The following is a 20267-nucleotide window of genomic DNA, read 5'->3' as shown; positions in this document are numbered from 1 at the left end:
AAGAAGATAATAAGCAAGGAAATGTTGCAAGTTTCTTGAGTCATTCCAAATTAAACACGAGCTCTGTACAAACTATTAGTCTGTTTTGTAACAATTTACTGCCAACAGACAGTGCAGAATATTCTTCCTTCCTATATTCTAAGCTTCAGAGTTACTCTCAGAGGCATCAGTCCATCTGTTCACCTGGACAATAAGTAGTAACAAGAAAACATCTTAGAACATGTAGGTACTGGTTATTGCTGAAGGATTTTTTCCAGACTGTAAGTCCTTCAACTCATTCATCTTATGTATTTGTTGTTTCTTTACTGGAGGATTACTTATTTTTCCTATATAAAACGTCTTTTCAGTGACTTTTTGTTAAGCTTTGTATTTCTCAGCTTGTTAGACTAGTAGTTCCAGCTTGCTGCTCTTCCTTTTGTTGTGCACACAAAGGCATACTCCAAGAAATTAACCACTGGTTTCTCTCAACTGAGGCTTTGTTTTCTCAGAGCACTGTGCAGTTTGAGAGGTTTAGTGTTGTCATTTTTGCTGATTTTGCAGTATATACTCTATCAATCATTTTCCAATACATACTATCTAAAATAATTCTATTTAAAATATGTTTTCATTCTTGCTGTTTAGTGTTTTGCTGTTTAGATTCTGTGAGATTACATTTTTATTTCTGTTTATGTGTGCGTGCACACTTATGAATGATCTTTAAATACTTATAAACTTATTATGAACAACTTTTTATTTAATTTGTGGATCTTCCTCTTTCTTTCTGTCTATGAGTAGAAAGTCACTTGGATTCTTTTTTTTTTTTTTAATTTCCTTTTTTAATTTTTTTAATTACCAAACCTGGCTAATGTTCATAGCAACTTAGTAACTTGTTTGCTACCACAAACTACTTTATTTAATAGTCCTATTTTTATAATTACCTTCCATCTTACATCTACCAGACTCTTTCTTTAAAATAGTTAATACTTAACCAATACAAGTCACCTTGAAAACATAGTTCTTGGTGTGCAAGGGACAATGATTTTTGCTATTCTGGTTTTCCAATTGTCCATCAATTTTCTGCTAAGGTACTTGCACTTACAAGTTCTCACTTAGCTGAAGTGCATTTTTCCCAGACGGAAAATAAGCAGTGATTGTTTTTGGCACTCATAATCTTAAGATATGAAGGATTTGTATTTTATATACACAGACTTTCACCAGAAGCTTTAAATAATGCATTCTCTTTTAAGAAAACAAGAGCAGTGTGGGACTGAGCTCAAGGTGCAGAACTTCAATAAGGACTCTTGGCCACTGTGAGTCCTGTTGACCAACACTTGGTTTCTTCTTTGTTCAGGATAGTCACTTCGGTTGGATGGATTTCTAAAAGAATAGCTGTCCTTTCACCCTTTGAAGGGCAAAAAGAAGTCTTACTTGCAAAGAATATGGCCATATTAAAAAGGAGGAAAATAAAAGGCCTAGAAATCAAAAGCTCTCTGCTCCATTTTCCTTTTGACTGTCCAAGTAAACGCCATTCTCCCTTTCAGTCACAGAGCTGTTTGCAGTGAATGTGAGCACTTCAGTTTCTCACTTTACACTTTAGGGTAGTCTCTGTCAGTCTGGCAAGTAGCATCTGTAGCAATTTAGGCTTTGTAAATTAAAGCAAGACTGTTGACTTACATCCCCCCCCCAAAAAAAAACAAAAAGCAGGGACATCAGTACAGATCCCAAACCCAGAGGTATGATGAGGTTCTGAAGAAAAAAGTGTGCTAGGCAGACAGAGAACTGAATCGTTGAGAAGAGACGAAATTATGAGGATTTTATGCGATGCTTTAGAGAGTTTTCAGGCTTTCTTTCTAGACTCAGAACTGTCTCAAGAGTTCTGCCACTGGCAGAATCCTCCAGATCAACGCAGTTGTATCTACAAAAAGAGCAGCATTAAATCCCAATTAAAATATTCAAGCTTTCCTATGCAGCAAGATTCAACAGTGTCAGTGCTGCACACAGCCTCTAAATGTATCTACACAAACTGCTGTTGCTTAGAGCTCCATAAGCCTCTCTTTGCCACAGAAGTATTGCCCCCTAATAAGTGTTCACTATTTTAAGCAGCTGTCTCCCACCCTTTACTGACTTATCTGCTTTGCCAACAAAAATATTTATTTTTTTTTTCCATTGTACTAGGGAAATATATACTAGGAAATCAACTAGAAGTAATTGTGAAGCTAGGATGTGGAGTTTAGCATACACGCATAGCAAAGCCTAAGATTCTTTTTTTGCTATTTTATGCCCCATCTCTGGTTTAACTCATACCATTTTCATAGCTACTGGGAGTTAACTAGGGCTTCCTGGCGGGCTGATGGCCATCAGAAATGCATAGCCTGTTTAGATATGTTCTATGTATTTCAGTTGGGTGCAGTTTTACAAGCCAGCCACAAAGCTACTGAACAGCTCTTTCCTCAGTTCTGACATAGTTGGAGAGAACAGCAGTTTGCTGTCCCCAGAGAAAATGGAAAGAAACCACCTTTTGCAATTCAGGATCTGCTTTTCTTTGTATAGCTTCATTTGATCCAGAGCATTTTCAGTGCTTTTGAAAGAAGATTGGATTGTGCTGTATAGCTAGGATGAGTCTATGTTCAGGAAGACTAGGTGCTTTCCTGGGAAGGTAGATAAAGCTGGTGAAGAACATTCTTTTCTGTGATCAGCACAGTATAGAAAGCCACCACTCCCTTCAGAGAACATTATAAGTTGTAAACTAGCTTTGATGTGGACGTGTCAATGTGGACCTATCTCTGCATGTTATCAAGTCTGACGATGCTGCTGAATTTTAATAAAACTTTGCATGAGCAAATTTTCCAGTTGTGCCAGTGACGGAACCAACGTAGTCAGACCTTAGGGTTCGTGAGTAGAAAATGATACAGTGTGAAGCGGAGTTCTGATGCTAATATTGTATTTGGCTGGAAAATATTTCCTGCCTTTCATGTAATTCTTTTTTTTTTTTTTTTTTTTTTTTTTTGAGGCAGAAGGGGATTGAAGGAAAGTCACTCCAGTATGCCAGTATGGACAGCAGTGCTATATCCACTCTTCTCTGTTATTAAGAAACCGTGCACAGCTGGCTGATGCCTTCTGCTGTGCAATCAGATTGCAGAAAGGAACCACTGAACTAGTGCTTCAGCAGCTGGGGATTGACAGCACACAAGTGCTGCCGGGAGGAGGAGAAGATGAATGACAATCAGGGGAAGGCTGGAGGCTGCAGAACCATTGCAGCACACTGTGCACTGCACAGCAACTTGGAGAGTGGAGCTGAGAGTTGGCTATTTCTCACCAAGGCCAAAGGGGATGAGATATAGAGATTCAGAGATTTGCAAAATAGCAGCAGTACCCCAGCCAGAAACTGACAGGAATCTTTATGTTTTACCTCTGAAGACAGGGAATAATTTTTTGTTGTCCACACAATTTTTCAGTTTCTCCTACTTTTTCACTGTGTGAAGTACTACTCTTCCATAGCCTTCAAGAAAATCTTCAAGATGGAAGATTTTTTTACTCAATTTATTCAGCAATTTTCTGCAGTTGTAGGTTACCAAGTTGTGTTTTCATTAGGTACATTTTACAACAATCTATGTTTAATATCATCACTGAGCTGGAAGGAATCAAGGGAGGACATCTAACTCAGCCCGAGAACCTAAGGGCGGAGTCTAATCTCATTGCTGAAGGAGGATACATGTCTAACCTGTTCTTAACATTTTACAGTGGCACCTTCAGCACCATCCCTAAACTAGTCCATCTTAATTAAGCTCTTAGATCATTTTTTTAAGCTGTTCATAACAAAAAATGCCAGTGTTGTACAGAACCATTCTACATTGTTCTCAAAGTGCAAACGCAGAACTGGAATCTAAGGAACTGAACAAATAATTGTATTTGTTCAAACAACAAAGTAGGTGGAGAGGGGAAGAAAAAGAATGCTGCAGACAATCGGATAAAAATACACAGCCTGAGATTAGTAGTTCATTCAACTCTCAGCCTAAAAGTGTTTAACTGTATGCAGCTCAGCTGTGTCTTTTCATATTAGGTAGTTTTCAAAAATCTGCAGAACAGGCATGGAAAGGCATGGTAGCAAGGCCATGTTTAGATAGTAGGGAAAAATATCTATTATTTCAGCTACTAAAAAGGAAGTATAACTGGGAACAGTAAGAGTTAATTCCATCAAAAAGAAGCATTCTTCAGTCTTAGAGAACTGAACTGAAGAAGCTTGGGGCACCTGGAGATAAGAAATTACACTCACGCTATCCTAAGGCATTAAGTTTTCATTTTATACTGCAGGTGAAAAATTCCAGCTATCTGGAAGTGTGGTCTAAGAGGACACTGCTTCTTGCATAAATGTAGATATGCAGTGGCTAGGACTGGTACAATATGCCAGAGGACAGGTACAGCAATTTCAAAGAAGTGTCCTTTCCAACAACATTTGTTTGCATGTGATCCTTATCAGTTCATACTGCATTCAATGTCCTTTTAATATTTCCAGAGTATCTCCGTAGATACAATCTCCTGCTAGAAGGGCCTCTGTCACCTCTCTTTGCCCCAGTGTCCTTCTGCTCCTCACTTTCAATAAATCTCCTGTGCCACAGATGCTCAGTCTGATCCCCAGAGTGATCCTCCAAGGATATCTTGAGATTTTAAAGTATTTATTCTTGAGCTCTCCTGGGACAGGGTGCTGATAAGAATTAGCCCTGAATATTTCAGAATTCTAAGTAAGGCAAGAGAAGTAACAAGTTATCTTTGTTCATTAATCAGTGCCCATGATTTCAGAAATAACACTTTCCCTTTTTTCCAGCTTAATTTTAAAATACTGTCCTTAGTATCTCTGTGCACTCTCAGAAATAATTCATTCCTGCACACCTCCAAATCCTCCAGAAAGTCATTTTAGCTCATCTAGGAGATTTGCAGTGGCTGCCTATGCTGACAGTCAGTGGTTTTTTTCATGGACACAGCGGCCAGCTTTTTTGGATTGAAAAATCATAGGACTGCGCCAGTAAGACTTTGGAATATCTCAGTACTAGACTAGTAATGACAGTTATACCTCTGCAAGTAGTCACATATTTTGGGCTACTGGCAAAACTTTGAGGGTATACCAGTGAGGATGATGTAAAGATATGCCAGGAAAACAGGCACTGGCATAATTGACCAGAAATGCTACCTTTCTTCTCCCTGCTATAGTAAGCATAATCAGAAAAAAAAAAAAAATTATGTCTATCCTTACCTGGAATAATTAAGAAGTCATAATTGTAAAGGAGCCATGATAAAATAGGTCCTATAAAATTGCATTTTATTTCTTTGTGAACATGATGCATTCATACAATATTCTGCAAGCCTTGGCTTGTGTACTTAGAGTTAATGCTGCTAGGACCCTGCCCACTACCCCTGTGGTTTTGTTGCTACATGGAGTTGCTTGGTGATGGAATGCCAAAGTCTGCACTTAAAAGGAAGCCTTGCTAAGTTTTCTGCTGAGGAAAATAGTCTTGCACTACTATGCTTTCAAATAGGAAAAAGGCACCTAGAAAATTCTTGCTATACCACAACACTTGGAAATGTAGTTTATAATGAAATGATCAAAGATACTGCATTCTTTCATTTGGCAGTAGTCTCAGTAAACACATTTCTTTGACAAGTTTTCTTTTCAGAGGCTGCCATGACAGAAATTGATGGGGGAAGGGATCTGGAAAAAGGAAGTGTGTGCTTCTGTGGTGGAAAGAAAGCCATGAAAGAGGAAGGGTGAGCTAAGGTTACTTGGCTGGATGTACTGCAATGAATGTCTCCACATATTGTCTGTCACCTTTATAGTGAGAAAGAAGCACAGCAAGAGATCAGCAGCTACTTTGTGCACAAAAGGGAAGAAGAAAATGTTAAATTGAAAGATGCATTTTGAAGAACATTGTGAAAAAATATCTTCCACAAATTTTAGTGAGCAAATTAAACAAAGAATCAGTCTATATATCCTAGCATTACAGACAAGCTACTTCTCAAGAAAATGCAATTTGTTAACAAGTGTTTGCCACATGCCTTCACTGTGCTGCTGTCTGTGTTTAGGACAAAGAGTCCCAAAAGCCATGAAGGCACTCTGTTCCTCAGTCTGCTTTACAGAGGACAAAAGCTACTGCTTCTGAGGTTAGTACTTCACTCTGAAAAATGGCTGCTATTCCGTGTGTACATCTCAAAAGTCATTGCTGGAGTCACAACAAAATCTTGTCAGCTCCTTTAGGTATAGGCAAATAATATTGCTAGAAGTATTCTCTCTTCTGCTTCCTTGCCAGTCTCTCATTCCAGGTTGTAATGTGTCTTACTTTCACACTTTTCCAGTATCCGAATAGAAGTAGCTTCAAAGTGAAGCATGCCAATAACACCTATGTACCTCCTAATGGATGTGTGAGTCTGCATTTTCTGAACCCAAAAGATGAAAAATTAACAGTAGTATCCTGGCCATGGGCTACTGTTTTGGTGAAAGGTAAAAACTAAGGACTATGATCTCAGATCAGTAGGGGACGTTTGAGTACAGAGGGCACCAATGCAATGTGAGGAAACAGATTTAGAAAAGACAGAATAAGTAAACTTGTTTAATGTTGCAAGATGCTAATATCAGCCTTCTGGATACAGAAGTAGTTTATTCTCATATTGTCACTACAATTCAAAGACACAAATACCACACAGTGGACACCTAATTTCATGCAGAGAACAGAATAAATAATATTTGACTATTTCCTACAAAGCAGGAACTGTCATGTGTTTATACAGGGTTTTTCATTAGTTAGCAGATGAGCTTAGTTTAAAATAATCCCTGCCAGAGAGCATCAAAGAGCTTCTACTTGGAAGGTGACTACAGAATAAGACAGAAGATTAAGGTACTTTTCTGATTTCCCAGCAATTTTAGTATTCAGAAAATAATCAGTTTCTGTGAATAGACCTTCCTCAACCTATTCTTGAACTCAACTCACACTAGCTCTAAAGTGGAAAGATATACCTATTTCACATGCTAGTTTCAATAGAAGGGAAATTAAGAATGGCCTTATGAAGATTGGTTCAGCCCCTTGTTTTTAACTCAAATTTCATCTCTTTGAGCTGTTTGACCCAAATCCCTTACTCCTTAGAGAACATGCTCCGATTTTATTCATAGAAAAGCAGGAAAACAATCTTCTGTTCTCATCGGTCAGGTCATAAACTTCTCTCTAGACGTATTTCCAGCAAAAATCAACATCAGCTGAAGAAAAGCCTATGTGAAAAAGACACACAGAAAGTGTGAGGAGGAAAGAGTGACACAAGAGCTGTTATGAACTGAACACAACCCCCATTACCCAGCTCTCCTGCACTGCTTAGAGGGAAGGCAGAAGAAGTGGGAATGAAAGAGTGAAGATGAGCCTGAGAGAAGGGGCCAAGGGATAGAAGTGTTTGAATTTTTGTATGTTTCTTATTATCCACATCTATTTTAATTGGCAATAAATTACATTCATTTTCCCCGAAGTGAGTCTGTCCATGACAGTAATTGGTAAGTGATCTTCCTGCCCTTATCTCAATGAGTCTTTCTATCTTAATTCCTGCCACCACCCTCCCCTGGCCCTGTCCTGCTGAGGAGAGAGAGTGAGAGAGCATCTGGGGGCCAGGAGCAAGTGGCAGTCAGCCAAGGTTAACCCAACACAATATGTACAACCAGAATTAAGACTATCTGACTTTCTAAAATAATGAAGAAAGTGTGGCAAATTATTTTTTCCTCAAGACATAATACTAGTGTAGAACTCAGTAGGACATCCCCTTTTTGTCCCTTTCCTCAATAGTAAATGTGAAAATGCATTTTGTTGTACTGTGTTGCTACACTCACACATCAGCTATTACACTCACAAAGCAGTACATGGATGTTGCATTAATGGACTTCTGAATCACATTCTATTGTGTCTTTGTGCTAAATGCAATTATTTATCTCACGTGTTAAATGAGATGAGTTGACTTAAAAGAAATTCTGCTTTCTGACAGTGATTTCTTTTTTTTTTTTTTTTTTTAGAGTATATATTTTATGTATATTTTTAGGAGTGGAACTTTTAAATATACTTATTATTTATTTAATTATTTAATTTTTGTGCAGCTAACTAGGAAAGATAACAAAAACTGAAAGCACTGAGAAATATGCAGGAAAAGAAAGCCAGGCAAATTGAAATGCACAATTATCTTTTTACAGTATGCCAACAAATACAGTACACTTCTTTTTGGTAACTAACTTCTATTCCTTTTTTCTTTTTAAGTCACAGCACTTTTCACATGGGTAGCTGTTTTATTTTTAGAACATTTTTGTGTTCTAGGGCTACATTCAGGAGTAGAGGTTAGCCATAAGCAATCTCTAACTCTGTCAGTTTCACAAGAACCATATGGAAGACAAGCGTTGTAAAGAGATTTATCAGTTCTCTCAGGAAGAAACAATCAGAGAAAGGACAAAGGAATCTGTATGAACTTCTCACTCTTTTTTCCCTATAGAAAAAGAAAAGGTGCCTCACGAAGAAGCAGTGTATCTGTACTTTTCTTAAATTTTAACAAAGGACTGTGGCATAAAAACATAATTAAATGTTTTAAGGATACTTTATTGTTCATTTTTCTTTATATGGGGATCATATAAGGCTGACTACAGAACAAGAGAGCTGAGAACCTGTATTACTGCTTTCCTTCCCAATCTGTTTTAGGACTCCCAAGGAAAAAGTAAGAATGTTCATCTCCATATACTCATCAGTCACAAGCTAGTTTTTTAACAGTCTTATTAATCCCAGAAATAAAGTTCCAGTACCATCTTATGTCATTCCTCTAAAGCTAGATCCTCTATGTACACACAAATTTGTATGGACCAAACCTGCAGCATAGTAGCCCTTACCATTCATACACAAGGAAAGAATCAAAGTGTAATTTTGTGCATCTGAAACTCTTGGTCTAAGTTCTAGGTAAAAACACTTAAGATATGTGTTGATATATATCAAGCATGAGACACCTTAAAACTCTACTTTCAATTTATATGTTAGCTTCTCATGTGAAGAAGATAAATATGAATATGGCATTATCTAAAACTTTTCCATGAATGCTGCACAAGAACTCACACACTTATAGAATAATAAATTCAGAGAATCATAGAATGCTTTGAGTTGGAACCTTTAAAGATCATCTTCTTCCAAGTCCTCTGCTATGAACAGGGACACCTTCCACTAGACTAGATCACATTGTTCAAAGCCCTATCCAGCATGAGTATAAGCACTTAAAGGGATAGGGCTCCCTTTTTTACTGAAAAGTTTCTGAAGTTACAGATCAGAAATATTGATGTTTGTCCATTTTGATGTCTGATGTCTGGGTTGTTAGGGTAGTTTGGTTAGGTTGTGGTTGGACTCGATGATCTTTAAGGTCTTTTCCAATCTGAGCGATTCTATGATTCTATGATTTTAGTCTGGTTGCTTTAAGAGGAGATATATATGTATTTGGAAAACCTGATGTTATTTTCTCTCTTTGTCTTCCTCTCTTTTTCCTCAGAACAAATTATGACATCAACATCTAAAGGAATTTTCCGGCCATTTTTGATTGTCTTCATTGTTCTTGGTTGTTTCATGGCATTTATACTAATTTATATTAAACCAACAAGCAGCTGGATCTCTACTCCTGTGGAATCAGCCAGCTCAGTTTTGAAAATGAAGAGCTTCTTTTCTTCCAAAACTGATAATTTTAATGAAACTATTATTTTGGTTTGGCTTTGGCCATTTGGCCAGACATTCGATCTAACATCTTGCCAAACGATGTTCAACATCCACGGGTGCCATCTGACTATTGACCGCTCATTATATAACAAGTCCCATGCAGTTCTCATTCATCACAGGGACATTAACTGGGATCTGACTAATTTACCTCAACAAGCCAGGCCACCATTCCAGAAATGGATTTGGATGAACTTGGAATCTCCAACTCATACTCCACAAAAGAGTGGCATTGAACACCTCTTTAACCTAACCCTGACTTACCGGCGTGATTCAGATATTCAGGTGCCTTATGGCTCCATGATGGTCGGTACAGGCTCCTTTACATATGAAGTGCCAAGTAAAGAAAACTTGGTTTGTTGGGTTGTAAGTAACTGGAACCCTGAGCATGCTCGAGTCAAGTATTACAACGAACTTAGCAAATACATTGAAATCCATACCTACGGGCAAGCCTTTGGAGACTACGTCAATGATAAAAACTTAATTCCAACTATCTCCAGTTGCAAATTCTACCTTTCATTTGAAAATTCAATCCACAAAGATTACATTACTGAGAAACTTTACAATGCTCTTCTGGCTGGATCAGTACCAGTCGTACTGGGCCCTTCCAGAGAAAACTATGAGAATTACATTCCAGCAGACTCTTTTATCCATGTGGAAGATTTTCTATCCCCAAGAGATCTGGCAGAGTATCTTCTGATGCTTGACAAAAATAACAAGATGTACCTTAGTTACTTCAACTGGAAGAAGGATTTCTCAGTGCATCTTCCTAAATTCTGGGAATCGCACGCATGTCTTGCTTGTGATCATGTGAAAAGACACCAGGAATACAAGTCAATTGGAAATTTAGAAAAATGGTTTTGGAACTAATTTGTGTGTGTGTTTAGGTATGCACTTTTTTGAAGAAGCTAATGGATCTTTAGTCTAAGTGGAGAGTAAAGGAATAAGAAAAAAAGAAGGATGAACCTCACAGAACCTTACGTCAAGGTTTATCAGCCATCCTCTCTTGGCTGATCCTATTTATATTTTGTAAGAGATTTTAAGAATTATGAGCAGCAGTCATCAATACTCAGTTTTAAATTATAATGTACATACTAATTATGTGCACTGAAGAACATATGATTGTTTACTATAATTTTTAAACAAGATTTTTCACATTTTTTGTGGAGAATGTCTCAGTCTTACACATAAATTGACATTTTAAACAATTTTTTTCTTTTTTCTTTTTTCTTTTTTTTTTTAACATTTTATTCTATCTGTTTAATCTATTTGCAAAATGAGAACATAACTCCTAAATGCCATAGAGAATTTTAAAAGGATAATTTGCTCTACTGGTCTGAAATATGTGTAATATTTAATTAAAAAAAAAAAAAGAAAGAAACAGAAACAGTATCTACAATTATTTCAGTGTGATAAACTGCACCCCTTTTTAAGGGTGCAGAATCTAGAAATACAGTTTTTAAAAAAGAATCACAGTAGCAGACAGTCTTTGTTTAAAAAAAAAAAAAAAGTTTCCCAATAAACAACTCCTAGAGTTACTTTAGCAATATGTCAGTTCTTAATTTCTGAAGAATAGAGAAGCAAGATGTTGAGAAAATAAACAATCTTAGTGACCAAATCCCTGATTCATCCAACTTTTCAGTGAATTTAATTGTAGCTCATTCTTAAGTTTCCTTGTGTCTCAAGTACAGTTTATGTGAACCAGGGCTGTAATTGGTATTATACTGATGCAGAAGTAAACAGATTTTAATTTAGGTATTTGATTGAATCAGCCTCATGCACTGAAATTCAGCTGGTAATAGTGATTGTTTAGAAATATAGCTTGTTGAGAAATTCTAGAAATTTCTCTCATAATGCTTTTTATAATTGTGGTGTTTCTCTCCACTGCTACAAAGGTCTGTTGAACTTTATTGGTAGATGGATGACTTGCTGACTGGCAAGTTTCTTTTCTGAAAGCTATATGCTGAAAATCAGTAAATAAGTTATCATGCTAAAGTATTCAACCATTCAACTCATTAAGCTAACGAGTTTTGGTTTTTGAAACTATTTTATGTGACAGGTATAAACAAAAGCAATCTCAAGAACAGCAGATGCTTTCAAAGGGAAATTCTTACGTGTTGAATTGCAAATACAAAAATGTGATGATTGTCATGATTGTTTAAAATATGTCTGTTTCTAATGTCTGTTATTTGATCTTAGCACTTTTTTTTTTCATCAGCTAAGACTTAAATACTAGATTGCTATGTATTGTCATATGTACAAGGTTTGTTTAATGACATGGATTTACAGATATATTTTCGTAGCAACTGAAAGCCAATCAGCTTGGTTTTTTACATGCCAAAATATTACAGATTGCTCTTACTAATGAGTTGCAGTCAGCTGCAGAATAATATGTCTGCTTTTTTGATATGTTTAAAACCATACTAGATATGTTCACTCTTTTCTTTAAACCACAGAAAGGGGGTTGTAAAAGAAATTGAAATAAATGTTAAAAGTTACAAATTCACTAGTAAACATCACACAGTAAACTAGTACATTATTCCAATAGTTAACAAGTAAATATTGACTTTAAACTTTTAAGACTATCCGTAAGTAAAATGAAATGAGGTGTAAAAATGTTGAAGGATAAAAGTGCATTTTCATTTACTGTGAACAAATATACATTCTGCTACAAAAATAAGGCCTGGTAAAACAAACAATTTAAAAAAAATATGTATCAAAAGATGAAAAGATTATAAAAGTTAGTGAAAAACTTCAGCTTATGTGATGTAGAAGACCTTATTCAAGCAACATAATTGATCAAACATGTAAGACAACAACTCTGATGAAGGGATTAAGAGATATGCAATGATAAAATTTAGCAAAAAATAATGTGATCTGTGAGATACTTCTTTTAACTCAGGCTGGAATGCAAATGTGGAAGGCTGTAAGAGAAATAAAGTTAAACTTCTAAACTGAGAAACTCCTTTGGAAATGTTACGGAAAAACTTGTGTTCCTCCCGGTGGCTTCAAAAGCTGTTTTCTGATCCATGTATTTAATTATTTTGTTTATTGCTGTCTTTAAAAGCTTATTTACAAGATATGTGAGCCTTGCAGATTCACCAGCATTCCAGAAGGAAACAAGATGATTTTACCTTACAAATTAATGCAATAGAAGGAAACACAGTTTTCTGCAAACAAACTGCTGACATATATGTAATGTGAATTGCATTCATGTCATTTTGAAGGCAAGTAGCTACACGAACAAAACCTTTCTGTTTCTTCATACCTTTTGTTTTCAGGAGGATTGTGAAGTTCTCAGCTGATGAAAATGTCATTGATACGGCTTGGTAACCTGATCTCCTTGATGATGGAATTCAGATTTTTTTTTTTTTTTTTTTTTTTTTTTGCATTGACCTCACTATAAGTATATTCACCCTTTTGTGAACATCCACAGTTCCTTACTTCAATCCTCACACCAGAAGCAGGAGTTGTACTGGGTGTTACAAAGCCTTATTCAGATGAGACCAATTCCTTAGCTTGAAGATTCAGCATATCAGCTCTTACTTAATTAAATAGTGAGCACAGTAATGAAATGACTAAAAGTGTTACTTGTTACTATGAAAATCTATTGGTATTGTGGTTTGACTTAGCAGACAAATAACCACCACACAGTTGTTCCCTCATTCCCCACTGAGATGGGAGACACAATCAGAATAAAAGGGTTGAGATACATACAGTTTAACATGACAGAAAAGGAAGATAAAATAATAACAATAAAAGAATATACAAAACAAGTGATGCACAATGCAATTGCTCACCACTTGCCAGCCAACACCCAAGCAATCCCTAAGGCCAGTGCCACTCTCAGCCAACTCCCCCAGTTTTATTGTTCATCACAGTGTCATACAGTATGGAATACTCCTTTGTACAGTTTGGATAAGCTGTCCTGATTTTGTCCCATCCCAGCTTCTTGTGACACCTGTTTACTCACTCTCAGGGCACCACAAGCAGTTGAAAAGTTCTTGACTTATTGTAAGAATTACTCATCATCAACTAAAGAATTGGAATTTCAGAATCATCAGAATTCATTCTTCATTAGTCTGGGTGATTCTTATTATATCACCATTAATATAGCAATCAGAAGCATGAGAAGTTGAAATGTCCTTCATTCAGTGCAAGAAATGCTCAGCTACAAACTAAGACATTATTCTCATCCTAAATCCAAACCACAGCACTGTACTAACTGTTAGAAAGAAAATGTCCTTTTTTTAAAAAGGACATGTAGCAACAGGATGAGGGGAAATGGCTCTAAACTGGAAGAGGGTAGGTTTAGACTAGGTATTAGGAAGAAGTTCTTTACTGTGAGGGTAGTGAGACACTGGAACAGGTTGCTCAGGGAGGCTGTGGATACCCCCTTCTTGGAGGTGCTCAAGGCCAGGCTGGATGGGGCTGTGAGCAACCTGATCTAGAGGGAGGTGTCCCTGCCTATAGCAGGGGGTTGGAACTAGATGATCTTAAAGGTTCTGTCTATTCTATGAAAACAAGGTATTATTTATGCCTTGATACTGCTGGCAAAAGAAGGTTATTGTACAATTAAAGAGAAATGAAAGATGAGAAATTGAACCAATTCTTACTGTTTTCTCTACAATTTTTCTTCAGTTAGTGTATTTGCCAGCCCACAGTAATCCAGTGGCACAATTACTTGTTTCCTTGTCACAAGTTACCTCATTAAAGACAGAGAGTATTTTAGAATGCTTTCTTTTGGATGTTTTTACATACTCTGTCATACAATGAGCTATGAACATTACTGTCCTTGTCAGTGTGAAAAATAAGACCCAAAACAGACAAAATACTAATAGCAAATACATTGATATCCCACTGAATGTAAACAGATGTCAGATGAACTGGCAGCAGATCTTTCTAAAATAGACATTTCTTTTAATTTCACCAACACTCAATGACCACAGAAGCTCCTGCTCAACAGGAGATCTCCCTTCCTTAGAAAATCCTGGTTGTGAGTTTCTTTGAATGCCTTTTGATATCCGAGTTTGCCCACAGATTGTCCAAGAAATAACCGGCAACATATTTGTCTTTTAGGAAACATATCAAATAAAATGAAAGATGGACAAAGAGAGCAGCAAAATATGGAATTGCAAAGTTCGTGCAGACTGAATGCTGCCTGTGAGCATTGCTGAGCATGGAAAACAACTATTTACTGGTTCTAGCTACTCATGTTTGTTTATCAACCTGAATATAAAAAGCAATACCATACAATTTTCTCCAATTTCTAACCAGACAAGCATCAGTTAAATAACCAATAACTGTTGCTGATTATTCAATAATGTCACTCCTGTTGGTATTGTATTCTGTCTCATATTATATAAAAGATAACATTTGGGGTGGAAGGATGAAGTCTGTCAATAAGCTAGTCATATTTCAAGTCCAACATGAAGAATTTCATTCCTATCATCTTTTCTTTTTTGATTTTGAAATGAATCTTTTTTTTAATGCAACAATGCTTTTTTGGATCTATTTCAGGAAGGACTTCAAGCACATGCATATGTCTTGGAGACCTAAGCACATGCTTAAATTTAAGAGCATCTTAACTTTTTTAATGCACCGGAGCTTTTAACATTATGTTATTACTGGGTTTGGGAGCTGTGCGAAAAAGCTCAGTGTATAGCAGAGGCCAACTTCTATGCTCATTATTGAATCCATGTGTCTACTCCGTGATTAATCTTGCTACTCCAAGCTGAAAACTCTTTGGACTAATTTTGGCTTAGTGTTAATTCATTCAACTTAGCCCCCACTCTTCTGATTCAGAACACAGCATGTGCCACCACTGCTTCATGTAATCTACTCAGCAGAGCACCCCTCCTTCTGCTGTGAGTGCACTTGGGTGTGAAAAACAGAGCTGAGAGGAGATGAGATAGCATTTAGACAATTGTCCTAGGAAGAAAGCAAAAAAATCTGGTCACGTCTACATACAGTTAACTCAGACTGAGAGTGTCCTAGAGGGATCAGTATAAGCCATACACGATTTTCCTCTTGGAGGAAAACATTTTGTTTGGACTAGATGGGACTCTGCGAGTGAACAGCCATGTGTGCAAATTGGTAACGAGGTGTCTAGGATAGACAGAGGGCATCAGTGTGTCCGTGCAGGCTGAGAGGGAAGCTTCTGATCTATTTAAATCAAACAGTTAATTTTCAGTTAGTCAAAGTCAGTTAGTCAAATTTTCAGGTGCTTCCTTAGAGAAAACCAGTATGCTACAAAAAAAGAAAATCTTGGTGATTATCTGACTGTTGATGGGCTTTCTAATTAATACTGGCTAACAATTCCATTATGGTTTCAGTTTTTTTTGTTTGTTTGTTTGTTTTTCTTAACATATACAATTTTTAAGTGTTAGACTTCAATCAATATAATTCATACAGAATAGATGTTTCAGCTTTAACTTTCACTCCTTGCTTAAGGAAACCTCCCTCTGGAGTCAGCAGCTGCTTTGGAAGATTCCCATATGGTAATACAGGATTGAGTATAGAGTGGAATGGCTGGAGTAAAAACTTCTTATTCATGAATGGTTCCCTTTTAATATTTGAATAATTACTTCTAGTGCTGTAGACTACCTTCAGAGCAACAATCATACTGGTTAGATATGTTCATTAATGTTACAGAAGTGCCAATAAGTTGATGTAATAAACCATGCAATAATAATAATTTTAATTCATGCCACAAATACTATCAAGTGATACAGATAATAAAACCATAAACTCATGAGAAATAATGAAGCCTAGAGACATCATCCTGTGGTTTCCATACTGGAAAAAGTCCATTAATTACTCTATCAGAAAGGTAATTAATTGAGAATCTTTTATGTCATCATATTCTCCATACAAAACCAAGAGTTTCTGTGCAGTGAATAGTTCAGAGATTTGGTCATGTAGCAGACAGTCTTTCACCTCCAGGTTAATAGCCTAAATTATGAGTAGGTTGATGCAGGCAGTTACTTGGAAAACTCTAACAGATGATACTGTTATCTCAGTAGGGTTTCTCATTCCTACTTTCAGTCAAGGAGCCAAAGAACTAAAGTGATACTTATTTGACATCTTTGTGCATTTCTCAGCACACAGTCAGGATGGCCCAGGATGCTCTTAGTCCTGCAGCCAGCACCATGCCTGCTTATGATTGCACAGAAGTCTCTGCTGTCCTCAAGAACATTGGCTTTTCTTGAAGCATTGTGCATGTCTGGACAAATGAAGTATTCATACCTGGAAGAACTCTTCATTAACATTCCTAAATAAATACTTAATAAGAAAATTATCTAATCATTGCAAATTGGCAGAAAAAGCAATTGTTGCTTAGTCTTTATATGAATTACTCCAATGGAAAATAGGCTTTGAAGAAATCTTATCCCCTTGACTTGATACCAGTTTGGACTGATATATAGGGACATGCATGATTGCAAAATTTGAAAAGATACCATATATCAATGCTTACATATACGAAATTGAGATAAATTTGCTATATATAACTAACCACTTCAGTACTCACCAGATGAAAATGCTCCAATCAATTCTTTTCTTTATGGTGTGGTATAAAAAGTCAGTCTCATAAATGCTGTTTGGCAAATAATTTAACCCTAACCTCTAAATTTTCCTTTTCTATTTTCTTTTGTAATGCATATGTTAGACAAGATTTAAAAGTATGGAAAGTTAACTTCCTTGCTGCAAGTTAATGTTTTAAAGATACAAAGAAGAAATTGAAGACAATAAAGTGAGAAGATTTTCCATCTACACAAAATCCTAATGTGCCAACCGTTTCCAGTGAATGAAAAAAGCAGTTAAATATAATGACTTTTTATTAGGATTTGCAAATCTTCTACTACCGCACTGTAATTTTGCACTATTTTGTAAGAAAAGAAAAAAGAAAAAAAGAAAAAAGGAACTGAAAAAGAAACAGAGAAAAAAAATCTAAAAATAGATGCCAAATGTATAGTTTGTAAAATACTATTTTTCTTATATAAGGTGTCATCACATAGTGAATCTAACTGTATTATTGTAAACTGTGAAAAATGTGATGTACTGTTGTGACACAGCCTACCAAGGGTCATTTCTAATACACAGATTAGTCATCTGGATTTGTTTATATATGATACATATTCATAAATCTGGTGTCACTTTTATACTTATTTTTTGTAGACTATTTTTCCACATTTACAAAACAACTGTTATTTTATATCAAACATTAATTTTGCTTCAAAATATTATTTAAATAGGTGAGTGGGTGTCTAAAATGTGCCAGAGGTTCAAAACTGTAACAAGGGTAATTCAGAAACTATTATTTGCCAAATTGTAATGCTGCTGAAATCTAAAATGTTTTATTGAAGAAGCAAGCACACTGTCAATAAACAATGGTCACAATAATGTTGATAATGTTACATTCGCTGAGATAAATGCCTGAGAGTTATGAGCTTCTGTCTTTCTGTACACTGGCGAAATGATACAGGGTGCCATAGTTGAACACTTTGATAATGTGGCATGAACTTGAACACCGAAATATATTGATAAGAATTAGGAGAAAACCCTTCAAGCTGCCTGTCCTGATTCAAATCCACTTTGGGAATCACGGGATTATTGATTGTTGTACTAAGGACTGTGTCTTAAGAAAGATAGTAAGTTCTGTATGTAGAAACATGGGACCACGTTTGTTGTTTTAGTGCAAGATCAGGACCAAAGTCCCTTTCTTGTATATTGGAGCGTACACATGTAGCATTGTGTGGGATGTGATATGAATCCTTTCTTCATGTTTTCAACTAATGATGTTCCTTGTACAGAAAACTTAATATTTTATGTGTTTTATATACTATATATAATGCATAAATTCATGTGTAAGAAATAATAACCATGGAAAACTGGATTTTAATAAAATTATGAAAACCATTCTTACCTTCAGGCACATTTTAAGATGCCATGTAAAAAGCTGTATTTTTTATTTATTAGTGATTGTATATTTTGGCCCATGATATTTATAACAGAGATTCTACCAAACTATTTCTTTGTTCCTTTTGAATAATCTCATCACCCTGAGGTGCATCTGAAAAACATAGAGGTTTAACCACTGACGCTTTTCAGTATATTTTTAATTTGATGTTGCTGTTAAACTTTCTTCTCATTACCTATAACTATGCTCAGAATCTTAAACACAATTTAACAGCAGTCAGGAGACACCTACTGTATGAAGCTTCAGGTAACTGTAACCATTTCAAGGACATTCATTCATCATTTATGTGAAATTAATCTCTCTGAACTCTGACATGGTAAACAAGCAGCTCACTGACTCTTATCTATTGAGCACTGGAATTCTCCCCAAAGCATAAACACTGATTTATGTAAATAATAGTGCTCTAAATAAGCCTAATAAATTACTGTATTCGGTATATTTAAAATAAAATAAAATCTTCTAAGTGTACTACAGTCTTTGATCATTATTTTATAGGTCTGATACCATTACTTTTCCTTGTTGTAGTTCTCATCACGGGCTGGATCTACAGATTGTTGCTTGTCATTCTTATTACTTCTGTTTCACAAACGGAATTTTGCTTTTTTTAAGCTGTTACACTAGAAATCCTTGCAAGTGCACAAACTGAATTCATATGGACTACTGCATGATTTTGCGAGTACAGCAAGCAACACAGCTGAATCGGTATGGTGCTACAACTGAGGTTATTTTGCCTTGCTTTTGCAACATAGTTAAACAGCACTATTAGAGCAATCATTTGATTTTCCTGAAAGTATAAGATGTTTGCTACTTGAATATGGGCTTTACTATGTCTATTTAATCTTACAAAACAAATTGTCTTTAAAAGTTTTTTAGAGTGTGATCAGTAAAGTAATCATTTGCGTGTTCATATTTCATTGCTTCACTGTAAAAATAACCTAAATTTGCAGAGCTTAACTGTATCTCTACAACAGCAAGTGGTTAACACAATGCTGTCAGTTTTATTTTCAAGTATGTATGCAAAATAAACAAATAAATAAACAAACAAACAAATAAATAAATAGCTACCACTGAAATAAATATCATAATTAATAAGGTTTTCCCAGTAATACAGAGCATTTGGTCCCACTGATCACAGAGCAAGTCAGAATATTATGTTAGGCTACAGAGCAGCTTGTAGTTAAGGTCTTTGAAAATCCTTCTCCCTTCCATTAGAGAGGTAATTTGCTTTCCACCTGAGCAAGTGGATTTGCTAATCTGGATACATTCTTTAAAAAATTCTTTCACTTGTGTAATTTGCTCATATCAAACTTACCATTATCTTGAACTTGCCCACCACAAGTGCAGGGATAAACCAGTTTTTAACACTACATAGGAAAGAAGTCTCCACCATATTTCATTTATTCTCTCCTAATTTCCCTTCCTTGCATTCAAATGCCACAGTGGAAAGTCAAGCTAGGACAGCAAATACAGCTTTCTATTTTTAAAACAGAACTTTATTTCCCTTTCACTTACAAACTCCCTGGATACACCAACTTATTGGACATAAAGCATTGTGT

The 20267-nt window shown here is 35.9% G+C and overlaps 1 protein-coding gene across 3 annotated transcripts in view; it reads left to right on the top strand.

Moving 5' to 3' along the window:
* FUT9 (fucosyltransferase 9) overlaps positions 1-19179 on the top strand; it is a 110449-nt gene extending 91270 nt beyond the window's left edge. For 2 of the 3 annotated variants that reach the window (XM_085217621.1, XM_003204339.5), the window contains exon 2: positions 9514-19179. In XM_085217621.1, coding sequence (XP_085073747.1) covers positions 9514-10601 — 1088 coding nt within the window. In that variant the 3' untranslated portion in view covers positions 10602-19179. Of the gene's footprint in view, positions 1-6054; positions 6133-9513 lie in introns of all 3 variants that reach the window. The other variant, XM_010707604.4, reaches the window with a different exon arrangement.
* Positions 19180-20267: the final 1088 nt, after the last annotated feature.

This window comes from Meleagris gallopavo, chromosome 2 (assembly GCF_905368555.1).
Source record: "Meleagris gallopavo chromosome 2, MGAL_WU_HG_1.1, whole genome shotgun sequence".
NCBI classification, from domain to species: domain Eukaryota; kingdom Metazoa; phylum Chordata; class Aves; order Galliformes; family Phasianidae; genus Meleagris; species Meleagris gallopavo.
This window is presented reverse-complemented; position numbering and strand designations above follow the sequence as displayed.